This window comes from Amaranthus tricolor, chromosome 13, assembly GCF_026212465.1.
Source record: "Amaranthus tricolor cultivar Red isolate AtriRed21 chromosome 13, ASM2621246v1, whole genome shotgun sequence".
In the NCBI taxonomy this organism is placed as follows: domain Eukaryota; kingdom Viridiplantae; phylum Streptophyta; class Magnoliopsida; order Caryophyllales; family Amaranthaceae; genus Amaranthus; species Amaranthus tricolor.
The window spans coordinates 5,787,634-5,801,701 of NC_080059.1; the positions used below are offsets into that span (position 1 = coordinate 5,787,634).

The following is a 14,068-nucleotide window of genomic DNA, read 5'->3' on the forward strand; positions in this document are numbered from 1 at the left end:
TAAGAGCAAAACTAGCATTTGAAGAGTAAACGTAGAATATGTTATTACATGTCGATTTTTCCTTAGCAAGGAACATAAATGAGCACTCCTATCATCAATGTATAGCCCCCCTAAAATACAAATTACAAGTTAAGGTATTATGTAATACAAAACTTAACAAAAGCTTCTCTTAAAATGGAAGCTCATAAGCAAAAGACAGCTCCTATATGCGCACTCGGTGGCCTTTATAAATTACATAAAGATGCAAAACCAAACTTAAGACAAAAGAATAATCTACTTTGAACTACCTATTCACTCATTAGAACTTGCTGAAAGACTAACCAAAAGCAATTGAAATTTTCAAGTTTAATAGCATGTACAATGTGGCTCGAGCTGTCAACTGGTTAAGCTGGTAAAGCGGCAGGGATGAATGAGTTACCAGCGAGCCAGGAGTGCTCCGCAAAAAATGATCTAATCACAGTGCAAAAGAATTTACGCAACTTCTCAAATAACATTAGCCTTTCTTGAGCCTCTTCACAGTGTGATCGGACTCACTGCTGGTGCTTTCGCCTCTAGCATGAAGCAAATTTTGATTAGGAATGGAAGCTTCAGCGCCCTGATTAGAGAGAATAATATGTCATTTCACTTATATTTTTAATCACAATACTTGAAATGGCACTCTAGTTTTATCTAATTCGTCGCTCAAGAGGATGTTCGGATTTTCATTTCGTTACCAACTATTGTTAATTTTACCTCAGAAATATATTACAATATACCAATTAACGAATTTCGTACGCAGTTTTTTTATTTTTTCTTTAAGTTTGTTGAGATTAAGGTTCCGACATTATTATTGTATTGTTGTAGTCTTAAATTTTGCAGGGGTTCCGAATCAAGGATACGATGCATTAGCCAATAGAAATTTTGTTGGATATTTACAGAGAAAAAGGTTTTGTGTACCTTTCCAGCAGCTTCATGGGAGTTTTGTCCGTTATTTGCTCGCTTTCCTATGTCAACTTGAACTGAAATACTTGCTTGAGACAAATCTACCCCAGAACTTTGCAGCGCTCGTGTTAGTGTACTTAACAGCCTGTTAAAATTTAACATCCATTCAAGTTAGTACAAGCTAAAGGAATTCAAACGTTTGTTTAAACGTATCAATTACCAATTTGCCGCAGAGAAGTTAAGAGCTTTGAAAGGGTTATCGTATCGGAATATAGGAAGGCAATCTAGTGGGTTCCAAACTAGAAAACAATATTTCATGACTTAAGAGAAGGCTTTTTTAATGTTGGTTTATCCTACAGTTTCCGGTGTCAAAAATGGAATCCTCCAGTCTGATTTTTTAACGCAAAGAAACACTAGCTATGAACTTATAATCTCAAATGTCATAGGAGTTAGGACAGATATTCTCATTTGAAAACAGAAGATCCACAGAAAGTGTATGAAACTCACCCTTGAGAGTATACGCTAGAGATGTTAATGGTGCCACCTTCAAGGGCCAGCTCTTGATCCTTCAGTTTATCAGGGGTAACAGACCGCTCAGATGCAGAATTCCTGCTTTGCCATAGTTGTAGCTGAGGAAAAGAAGCATTTCCTCCCTCAGATGGAAGCCTCAAAGGAGGCTGTGGCATAGCACCACTACTGACGATAGGAACATTGATATCAGGTTGCAATGGTGAACAAACAGACCCGGCTTTATTACTTATTATTGATTGTTGATGAGCAGTCTTGACATTGATTGCATTAGTTGTGCTAGAATCTGCTAGATTCTGGGAATTACGCGGTATGTTCAATGAAATAGCTGTGGCTTTTTCATCAACTTTGGAACCAAACATCATAACAGGACTTATACCATTCAAAACTCGAGACTGATCAACAAAACTGTCAGTTGCTACATGGCTATTTCTCTGTATCAAACAAATGAAAAATAATCAATATAATCCTTGTTCAAGTTTTAGACATTTTTTTAAAAAAAAGAAGGAAAGCAGCCTGAATGCTGCAAGCATGTGAAAACTCCAGCTAATCTGATAATTTGAATGAATTGTGTAAAGCTGATGTTCTGAAGCAAGGTCATATTGCTAGAAGAATCAGGCAAAAGAAACTTACCCAATGATTTAACTTGGGGGGTTCACTATTCCATCCAGGGTACGATCCTTCATATCGATTAACCTTTTCCTGTAAATAATGAATGTACTCGATGACCTACATGCATATCAGACATCAGTAAGTGACATAGATATAGTAAGAGTGCAATCAAACAAGAGTTATAATCTCTAGAGTTCTACCTCCAACAAAAATGACGCCTTGTCTCTCTTCTGATCACTGTGAGGGATAAGTTCTCTCAACATCTGAAATCTGCAAAGGCACTATATACCCATCAATAACCAAAGAAATAAATTTTTAAAAGATGCCTGATGTAAGACTAGAATAGAGTTGCAAGAAACTTTCTCAAGGGTCATATTTTCCAACTAGCTAGACACTATGCCTACTCATATTCACCTGCCATGCAATATATACGTTATACCGCAGGTATCAAACCCCTGCAAGAAATGAAAATGACCCCTAAAAATCAACAGAAACAATCAAAAAATAAAACTTAATAATGTGTGGGCCACCATGAGTCTCACACTTTTGAAAATTCCCAGTAACATCCATGCCAAGCTGGACTTGTCCATAAAGATTCTATGATTCTATCTACCTGCCGTTTGTGCTGCTAAAGGCAAAGTCCTCAATATCTCTTACGTGACAAGAGTTCAATGAAGCTATAAGGGGTAAGTATAATTTTCCACACTAAAGATATTACCAGAGATTACACCTAACAAGTGTCTCAATTGATTTGTTTCACACACATGAATGCCTTTGTGAGGTTGATTTCAGGTAAAAGTTCAGGTCCAGCAGGACCAGCACCAAACAATTGTTGGTTCAAAGATCTATATTCAACTTCCTATATTCAATAATGACTGGAACACTTGGGAGTGGAAAGGAATATGAAAAAATTGGATTTGCGAAAGCATACGATCCTACAAGTGGTAGTCAATTGACATTAACAGAAAAAGAAAAAAAAAAATCGATAGTAATAGGGCAATACGAATTTCAACTTAGTTCTAAATGCCGTCCCATGGATCCGTTTATTTGGAGCAAAAGCTTTGGCTTTTTTTTTGAAAGAGTGTGACTTGAGTCTTATATCAATTAATCATGTGTTAAATGACAATTAAAGTATAAAAGAATTTTAGCTTAAAAATTAGAAGTAACAAAATTATTAACTAAACCTTAAGCACATGTTTGATGATGGTAAAGGACACTCCAAGTCATGAAATAGTACACACACACATTGTGTGCATAAAACAAGTACATAGAGTGTTTCACTATGGGTTTCTCATTGAATACTCCATTTCTCTTATCTGAATGCTGAGTAAAATTATCAAACACATGATTGCACAACGTCAGTTAAAAGTCAACATACAGCCAAATACAAGATATCAAAAGATCAAGCAGACAGTAAGAGCAAAAATCGGTTGGCCTATCTATCTATTCACAGATTGATGTAAACTTGCCTGTCATTGATTTTACATCTTCTTCGCTGCTCTGTTGCAGAGTGTTTGGACCGAGGGGTAATAGGTTTCTGATCACTGCTCTGTCCACTAACTTTTACTCGTATTTCTCCTGTAAAATCACCAATCCAAATGACTTCAGTGGAATTTGTATTTAGTATTCTATTACTTAATTTTATGACTGTGAAAAGCAAAGTCACAAGAGAGAACAGAAGTTTCTGGCCAAATTCCATCTACTACAGCATGCCTCTTTTTCTTTTAAAATAACCAAAAGATAAAGCAATTGATGAAGAGAACCCAATTCCAACTGTGAAAAGAATACTAACCCTTCTGAGAAGAGTTGCTTTCCTTTTTGATGCTCATATCCTCTTCATCCTCTTCATCCATCAGATGAGGACCCTTGGCAGATTTGATCATCTCCATAAAGCTTGGATTCTTCTGAACATGTGTCCTAATAAAATCCCAACATTCTTTCAGTTAATCATATTAGCGGGTGAACAAGAGAGAAAAAGAAATGGGATAAGTCACTGACTGGGCAGACGACAGAGGACTGACACTGCTGGGGTGGTTTGAAGACGACTGTGATGGCCATTGACCCATTTTTATTGTTGGTTCTGTCCATCAAAAACAGGAGATAACTCAGTGACAAGTGCAGGCGAATAAATTGTAATTAATCAAAGAGAATCAAGTAACCATCCCCCTAATATCTATTAACAGACGATGAAAATTAGAATACTCCTAGAATCAATAATCTTTTCATTATGCCAATCATTGAAATACACTGCTTTCCATGGGTAAAAGGAGTTGTCAAGAATCAAGGAAGTCTTTGTTAACTATTATCCATCTGTAATGTTCATAGATCTTAACATGTTTAGTAAAATAAAAAAAAAATTAAAAAATAAATATAAATAAAAAACCAAAAACCTCTCAATTGGGACATACATGTATTTTTTGCCTTTGATTAGGGACAACGTTTGTTAAATCAGTCCATTGTCTTTTAATAGCATGAAGTTTATACTAATAATATGAGTAAAAAAAAGTTACAGTACCCACTATAAACTCTTCAAAAGAGGGAAAGAACATAAACCTGTATCCAAACACCGGATTGGAGTAAATCATAATAGAAAAATAGTCTTGGTACAGGAGGGTGGAGTTTGTAATGAATCATAGCCTATAGTTAGTGGAAACAAAAAAATTCAAACTTCAGGGTAAATTTGAAGGACAAGGGAGTGCTTAATAATTTCCCAAAGATGATGCTAGCACTTGAAGTTGGAGCTGACCCCACAGCTAGCTCTCAACCACACATTGATACACAATGTAGCAAGAGGTTGCCCTACTTCCTTACGAATTTGTCTATTGAATTCAATGTACTTAATAGAACCTCTATTTTGCACCTCATTGATATTAGTTGCTTCTCTACATTTAATTCGACTCAACTAACCCTGCCTCCTCCCATCATCACCATTCGAAAGTCCTGATGGTATTGGATTGCATGTATTCATGAAAAGAAAAGAAATTCACGTGCAAGCAGTTGTTTCAGGCTTTCAGCATAATTACCGTAGTACCAACATTTAATGGTTCATCCCATTTCCCCATTTTAAATGGTACAGAAACTATAAAAAAGGTATAAGGGCGGGGGGTTAGAGTGAGAAACAATATAATGAGAACGGTAAAGATGGATATAAAGAAAAAATTGGTGTGACGGATACCAAAATAAAAAACATCGGTGAATAATTTTGTGCATACACTATGTCAAGGAACCAACTCAACCAAAAGCTTAAGCTGATGGTTGAGGCCCCAAGATAATATTCCACTTTAAATGAGGGGTGGTTGAGATTCGAACCCGTGACCTCTCACGTTGGCTTCTGATACCATGTCAAGGAACCAACTAAACCAAAAGCTTAAGCTGATGGTTGAGGCCCCAAGATATGTTATATACTCTAACACACTATTATAAGGAATTGATATTAAGACGCTAAAGATATTAACTACCGTATTTCCAGTGACCTATGCTAAAGATATTAACTACCGTATTTCCAGCGACCTACTCACAGGAAAGAGCCTAGTTGTCACTACATTCCCAAAAACAAATATAGTAAATTTAATACCGGAAGGAGGACAATGAATCAATGATAGTGATTTTACCCCCCCTATCCAATATACATACTTTTACATGGATGTATTGGACTACAATCTTTTAGTTTAGTGAATTCAGTAATTACTTTCAAGTGTACAAAGACACTCTAAATTGTCTAGTAAGTAGTAACACAATCAAGATAGACGTGAAAATGACTTTTACCCCAAGGTTCACATAAAGATGCACTGTACTGTGCATTGATCAAAAACCTGGTTATCATAGTTGATTGGAGGAACCCTTAGAAATAATTTAAAATAGATGTATAAATATTTAAAATTTAATAAAAAAAGTTCGCTGGAGTAAGATAATATTTACCTTTAACCACGTTTACATCCCCCAGATTCTCCTTCCCTGTATTTCCCCTTCTCACAGCTGATTCATCCCACAATGTGAAACCACTCCCTGTATAAGAGCTACAGTTTGAATTTTCGTCATTTTTATCATTGCTGGTAACTGGCGTCACTGAGAAGATACTATCCTCTGGCTTAGGTAAACTTGAATTATAATAGGAAATTTGGCTTATACTGTATGTTCCAATTCCTCCAGGGAATACATGCTCTACTACCGAGGTCGGCGGTGCTGCTGGTTGAGGCTTAACATTTATATCAACCAAGTCGTCTTCCTTGGAAAGACTCTTTCCTCCTCCTTCAAGTGGTTGGAAAAAATTATGCGTTTTAGGTAAACCACCTGCGCCTTTTAGTGTATGAAAAAATATACAAGTTAAAAGCTTTACAAAACGTTTTAACATTTTTATACCACACGATGTTATAGTTATACTTATAGCTGACAAGACGTTGCAAACTAATTAACTACTTCCCCTTAAATAATTGATCATTTGATAGTGAGAAGTATTCACTTTATAATCGGTTTTTTGAATTAAATTAAAAGGGCTAAATGGGTCGACACACATCTTTCTGATTTTGGTTCTATTATCGCTCATTCAATCTGTAGCTTTCCATATTCCTTCTCTTTCCTTTTCTCCTCAATAATCCCATTCTCTTCCATCCAAATTAAAACCCCAAAAAATTCAAGAACTCTTAGATTCTAATGAACATTCAATCAGACTCGCATGTTTTTTCCTATCCATTTAGAATATTTGCTACTTTTGTAATCCATTGAGTTTTTTGCTCTCTATTTTGAATGGATACTTTTGTAATCCATTTGCTACTTGTTTGATTTCCTTTTTGTTTTGATTTATGCTATTTCTGCGTTTAGATTTTAGATTCTCACATTCTATCATTATTATTTCCTTAATGTCCTGCGTTTTAAGAACATTTATAATTGAGTTTTGATTTCCGATTCTAACATTCAGTAACTTTGTATGAAATTCGGCTATTGAAAATGTAACTTTCCTTCTACTTTTTCTGGCTTTAAATTTTGATTTATATGTCATTATAAATTTTCTGGCTAAGCAACAATTTTCATGTTACATTGATGACCCAAATATAATATCCATCACAACATTGATAATAAAGCTCGATAATAACCCTCACAAAAAATATTTGACCCCATAACCCACCCACTACCCGCAAATAAAGTTGTTGACGCCCGCCCCAACCCATTCCAACCTGCCCATTAACCGGCTCTACTTGTTGGAATTGAGAATTGAACTAAACATATTAGAACTTATCATGTGTACTCCGAATAATGTTAAAGTGGCATTTTGATTCTTTCAAAATGCACTTTGCTCAAACATTAGAAAAAACACTAGATGAAATCAATGGTCAAAACTTGAGAATAATTAACATCAGAAGAAATTAATACTTTCACAAATGAAAAGTCAAGTCATCCCTAAGCCTAGTCATCCCTCACTAATTGCTTTTAGTAATGATATGTTGATTTGTTGATCCTTGGCAAGGTTTTACATCTACTCGAAAAATCTAACAAAAAACTTATAACCCTTCTATCTCCGTAAATGTCTCATTTTCTTATCAAATTATTTCACAAGTGTTTCGCTTTTCTATTTAAGGTCTTTGTGATTCATATTTGTTTAAGCTCAACCCAACTTAAATATTTATCCACTATTTTACAGTTTTGAAATTTTTTTATAAAAGTGAAGGAAACACTTAATGCCGAGATGGGAGAAATATTATTACCCACAATCATATTTCCAATATTGCACCAAAATATGGGATTAAGCTTCAATTATTTTTTAGTTCCTAGATCAAAAAATTGACTTTTTCGAGTAGCGGACAGTCACAAATGGATTATTTTTAATCACCGTGTGAAGCTAAAGTGAAAAAGGTGAAAATATAAATTTCTAATGGCCTAATTTAATATTGAACATATCTACGTAATTCTATAAGAGTACTCTAGAGTCCAAGTTATTCCTTTATCCCTTCTAATTTATTTCATTTTTCATTTTAATATGTCTAATAAATATACTTCGTATTTATTTTTAAATATGACTCCACCATTTAAGTCGATCATTTTAATATGTCCACTTTTTTTTTTGTTTCCTTAACAAAATTAAACGAGGCTAAATGAATGTCTTATAGGAGTAGGTTAAGGATGAAAATAAAGTTGCAGTAAAGCAGACCCAATAAAAATTTGGACAGGACAACTTTAAATGGGCTAAAAGCCGAACTGCAAAAGGTACAACCACACGACTTGAATTCTTTTCTCTCTCTTCCATCCTAATTCTTGATGGCGAATGCCCAAACATCACAATCAGAGACAAGAGCGTGCGTATTTTCAGAAGACCCACATAAAAATGACTTAGCATTTTCTATGTGGGTTGGGCCTGACGTAACATCAATCAGTCAGTGTCTGTTGTCTCAGGGACCCCACTAACTCAATACACGTGTCTTAATCTAAGTGGCTACCCATGCCCCATCTTACTGGATTCATGATAGGGCCCATGGGCCAAAACCCAGATCTATTATTCCAGATTATAGCTGCACGAGGCTTTACCCAACAATTTCAAGTTTCAAACTAGTAAACAAATCAACCAAAGTCATCACTGGTTCTAACCACATCTCACAAATAATGAGATATGTTAAAAAAAGATATTTCAATTTTGGTAGTCACATGCATAATGCATCTTTTTGTAATAGCCAAATAATAAATACATACTCCCCTCTCCCAATCCCATCTTTAGCCTAATAATTACAATATGATAAAGTATTATGTAAATTTATTTCCTTTCCTTTTCATGGAACTCACATGCATAAAGGGACAAAACAACCCACAAAAGGTTAAATGTGTAAAGTGAAAATTTAATAAACTAAAAGCTAGTTTAATTTTTTATTGGTGTATGGTAGACATTAGACTCTAGATAAGATTTAATTACAGTTCTATTTAAGATTTGCAATTTAGCGTCGACAAGATTTAACTTCAGGCCCAAAGTATGCCCAATTCAGAGTTTACAAAATATTCCAACGAATCAGATAAAAGTAGTTATCACATTAATTGAACTAAAGGCAGATAAATCACCCAAAATAAACTTGACGGGGTAAAAGAGAAATGAGCTAGGAGAAAGAAATTCACCAAGAGAAGACTTTGGATCTTGCTGAAGAGAGGGGTGAGTGTAGAGAGAAAGGAAGTCATGTGTAGCTTTTCTAGCTGTATCTTCCACCAACAAAACGAAAAAAATAAAACAAATTAATCTAAAATAAACAGATTAAAATGCAAATGAAAATTAATATTATAATCATTTTTTACACAGATTCTACCTTGTGTGGCTCCGAAAGGGCGGGATTGAGGGAGCTCCATCAAAATAATCCTAAAAACTCAGAAAATTTTAAATCAATTGCGAAATTATGAAATAACTCTGATGAATTATTCAATAATCCGAACGTTGGAGAAATTCAAATCCTGCTCCTCAGATCCAAAATTATGCAATTATATTTTGCATGAAAGAACGAGTGAGACGCAGAAGATCCAAAACCGCATTCACTTTATCTCTCTTAAAAAACTACTAGTGCTTCTTGCCTTCTTCCCCTCTCTCTTAATCCGATATTCCAGCACTTTTCATCTGAAATTTAGTTCCTGCAAATCCGCCATTCAATTCCACAATAAAACTATAATTACACATCAAACGTACTAGTAACAACGGAATCATGAAACAATTCAGTCGAATAACACATAATTCAGTAGAATTACACATAATTCTGTCGAATTCTGCATAATTCAGATCAATCACGCATCGAATGTCTCAGAAACGATTGAATTAAGAAATTCTCAATTGAATAACACAAAATTCAGTAGAATTTCTCATAAATCAGTCGAATTACGCATAATTCAGACAAACCGCACATCCAAATCCATAAACTACAGAATTATGCATAATTCAGTTGATTAATAAAAATATCTTAACAACTTCAATAAACTTAACAATTAAATCACAAGATCTGAAATGAACAAAAAGGCAACATCAGAACGTACCTCTTAGCAATGAAACACACAATTCAGCAAAATCAAATCGTAGAAAACTCCAATGAAGCTGAAATCACTAGAAATTCAAACTAAAGAGAAGAAGAATGCAGCGGTAAACAATAGGAGTAATCGATCTTGGTAAAATTTACTCAAAAGATTTTCTCTCTCCTCAGATAAATGGTGGGAAGCGCGATAGGCGCTACAATGGTTTTTCTCTCTCTCTCTTCGAAAACCTGTTTATTGCAGTGAGAAGATCTTTTTATACAATAGCTCTCTTTCTAATTCTTCTACAACTCTATCTTTATATTTTATCTCCGTTATTTGAGGGTCACGGCGTTTTGTTAACGTCGTTGCGGCGGGGGATTTAACGGACGTTATGTTGTTGTCACCCACGTTAACATAATTCGGTGCTTTTTTTTCTTTTTTTTTAAAAAAAAATAACGGAGTGTGGTTTGTGGATGATAAAGTGTGGTAATATTGAGATGACTAAATGATGAAATAATATGTTATGTTAAGATTTATGAATAATTATTGAAGAATATGGCAATCCCGAGGAGTTATTTTTTTTTCGAAAAATAAAAGAAGAAATCTGCCACAAAATGAACGCCAAAATACGTGCTCTCTGTCCGATTAGGATTGTAACAATGAATAAATAACTGATCATTGTATTTCCTATGTTTCTTTTATTCGTGCATTTTAATTATTATTACCTTAAGAAAAGATAAAATTAGATTTTTGAAATATAAATAAAATATAAAATATGTTTATGTAAAATTTTGTTAGATTTGTTATAATGCAAAGTTTTTAAATATATAATTTTTATTATTTTTTATAATGCTTATTTAGCAATATTGAATGAAGGAAAAAATATTTCCTCCATTCCTTAAAATTATTCTTATTAGTCATTTTAAGTTGTTGCATTTGTTATTTCCATAAAAGATTTCTAGTTATATCATAAATTTAGACAAATTTAATTTTTTTCATCCTCATTTTAATATTTTAATGATCCTATATATTTTGTACTAAGTTTATTTTAACAATTTTATAATAATTATGGTCACATGTTTTCCACTAACTTTATAAAAATATTTAACAGTTTTGGTCCTTTTATTTTACTAGCTTTCTTTTAATATTTTTTAATGTTTATGATCTTCACTTCTGTTACATAAATTTATATTCAATAAAAGAATATTTCTATCATAATTTTTAAAAAAATAACATTTCTATCATCTAAAATAGTTTATTTTTTATTAGTTTTTTTTTTTTGTGTTTTACTTAATTTGTTATGTTTTATGTTTAGAAAATGTCTTAATTAATTAATTCATTTCTCATTGAATTTCTGTCATTTTTACATTTTTACTTAATTCAATTTAGTTGTTTTGCTAACAACTAAATCATTCATGAATATCGTACAAATACATAGGGCAACATAGGTGTAAAAATACTATATAAAGTGCAAGTAAACAGCTAATATCGTTACATTACGAGTTATCCTTAAGGAGACTAATTTTAGGTAAAAAAGAAAAAGTTGTTTGATTGGATAAGAAGTACGATTGTAATATTAACAACGTTTGATCAATAATAAAAAAGCCTCAAACATCAATACAATCCACTAAGATGCATTAACTATTATCAAGTACTTCATCACCAATAATCAAATTATTAAGTAAATCCATCAGTTATATAATATTCTAATTTTAGTTTTCACTTTTTAATTAAATAATCTGGATTATCACTCATTCTTGTAAAATAATTAATTTCTAATACTAATTAACCTAAAATTTATTAGCTTTCCTCTTCCTTAGTTTGTATCTAAATAGGCCCGTGGGATAAAAAAGAAAGAAGAAAATAAATGAAAATAAGTTATCCACAAGTAAATGACAGAGAGGACACATGAAAAAAGAGTTAAGATTTTGCTTTACTATTCCTGTCAACTAGTGGCTACTGCCTACTGGGTTTGTGGATTCACGTGACAGGAAGAAGGAGTAACGGGGCACTTGGGAGCATGAATCAGTACATAGTCTCGGGTTTCCCGGCCTGCTTCTCATCCTAATCATTTGGCTATGCTATTGGTATGTTTCCGCAACTATTTTACTGTGTACTTCTATCAAATTAAATGCAGTAATCCTTCCCGATCAATTTAGTTGTACTATTTCCTTATTTGGTAAAGTTATTTTAGTTGTTACATTTTTATTTTTGTCAATCTTTTTTTACCTAAATGTCCTTAGTTGACACACGTAATTACGAATATACCCCCATATACCTTACTTATCCAACTACCCTTCACTACTTACCCTTCACTATTTACCCTTTTTAATGGACCCTACACCATTCTTAATAACCATGCCCAAGCAAATGGGACAACTAAATTGATTCGGAGGGAGTAGTAAATATTTCTTTTGTTTAAAAATATTTATAATGTTCGACTTTTTATGAAGTTCTATATATTAATTTAATTTTTAATATTTTTAATTACGTGTAATAAAAAATATAAAAAATTAATATTAATAATCTTTATATTGAAACGAATTAAACAAGATCACATTTGACTAGATTTTATTTAATAGATTAAAAAGTAATCATAATTTAAGAATGATGAATAAATAGTGCTTTATTTGCAATATTGCAGGTGATTCAGAACAAATGAAGTATTTCTCCATTATGGAACTTGATAGGTGGAAAAACTTAATATCTTTGTATATTTTAAGATTGATGTATTCTAAAATAGCATAAATTAAATTTATACAAGATTCTCTCATTTTATTATCGGGTTGGACTATGGATGAGGTGGCTATGAGAAAAACAAATTAAAAATTTTTTTATTTAGAAATATAACTTGATATTCAAGTGAGATTAGATGGATTCACTCATATCAAAAACTTGATATTACTCTATCACCTTAAAACTACGAATACGACTTCTTTATTTATAAGAGTAGGTTTATATGAAATTAGTTATATTAAAATATCGTGCAAATTTAAGGAGTGCGAGTTAATGAGTGTAACTAGATAGAGAAAAGAATAAGAAATACTATGAGTTTATCGTTTATGAATGAAAGGGCTAAAGAAAGGTACACGTATAGACCAACTCAATATTACTCCCTCTATTTTATCTGTTCTTCTCATTCGTTTTTTTCGTAGATTTGAATGCGAATTTAAAAATCAGATAATATTAATGTTGAAAATACTTCACATGTGAGACAAGAATTCACATCAATAAAATAGTGGGTTGTGGACTTGTATATAAATTGGGTAAGCTAATTTTCTTATTACCATATGGTTTTAGGAAACAATGAACCTCACCAAATGTATGTTCAAGTCAACACTCATCCCCGTGGATTTATGGGCCCGAGTCCACGGGTGTCCCGTGTCCACACAAGTGGGCTACGGTGAGATTATGTGATGAAGTGCCACAGTCTAAATAATTAATTATGAGTTTTTAAAAATTCTTAAAAGTAGATATTTAGTAAGTATATATTAGAACAACTCTATCAAAATCTCACATAAATATATTTTTTTATATAGATCGATAAGAAAGCATAATTAAAGTTTGACACTTAACTTCATAAATTCTTTTTTATATAGATCAATGAGAAAGCATAATTAAAATTTGACACTAACCTTCATAAATTTTATTCGAGAAGTGATAATGGAGAGTAATTATTTTACTCTTATTCAACACTACTCCATTTTTGAACCATAATTTATGGGTATTTGTGCACTAATCATATCTGCTTCTATATTTCTTGGGTTTTATTGTTATTGCTCCTGCTAATTAGTAGAGGTAGTAAACCTACTTTCTCCGTCTAAATTAAACACAATATTAGTAATATTTACATTATTCACTCATTACTTTTAATTTATGATTAATTTTTAATCTATAATTTAAAATATAGTTAAGTGGAATTTTATTTAATTTGTTTTGAAACAAAAATTTTAATATCAAAATTTTATAATTTTTTATTATATATAATCAAAAATATTAAGAATTAAATTAGTACATTAAAAAAACCAAATGTTTGAAAGAA

General features: G+C 32.4%; 1 protein-coding gene across 4 annotated transcripts; it reads right to left on the reverse strand.

Moving 5' to 3' along the window:
• On the reverse strand, positions 1-10,510 carry LOC130798420 (transcription factor BIM1). Of its 4 annotated transcripts, none has more exons than XM_057661397.1 (12): positions 10,051-10,510; positions 9,339-9,654; positions 9,154-9,228; positions 5,980-6,351; positions 4,060-4,141; positions 3,854-3,978; positions 3,531-3,639; positions 2,262-2,331; positions 2,083-2,178; positions 1,429-1,883; positions 937-1,066; positions 1-595 (listed from the first exon to the last, which is right to left on the reverse strand). In XM_057661397.1, exons 2-12 carry the CDS (start codon positions 9,376-9,378, stop codon positions 494-496), a joined length of 1,656 nt encoding a protein of 551 aa, XP_057517380.1. In that variant the 5' UTR covers positions 9,379-9,654; positions 10,051-10,510; the 3' UTR covers positions 1-493. The 4 variants fall into 4 exon arrangements, with proteins under 4 accessions (XP_057517380.1, XP_057517379.1, XP_057517378.1 ...); XM_057661396.1 differs by having other exon boundaries at positions 9,154-9,234; XM_057661395.1 differs by having other exon boundaries at positions 5,980-6,357; positions 10,051-10,508.
• Positions 10,511-14,068: the final 3,558 nt, after the last annotated feature.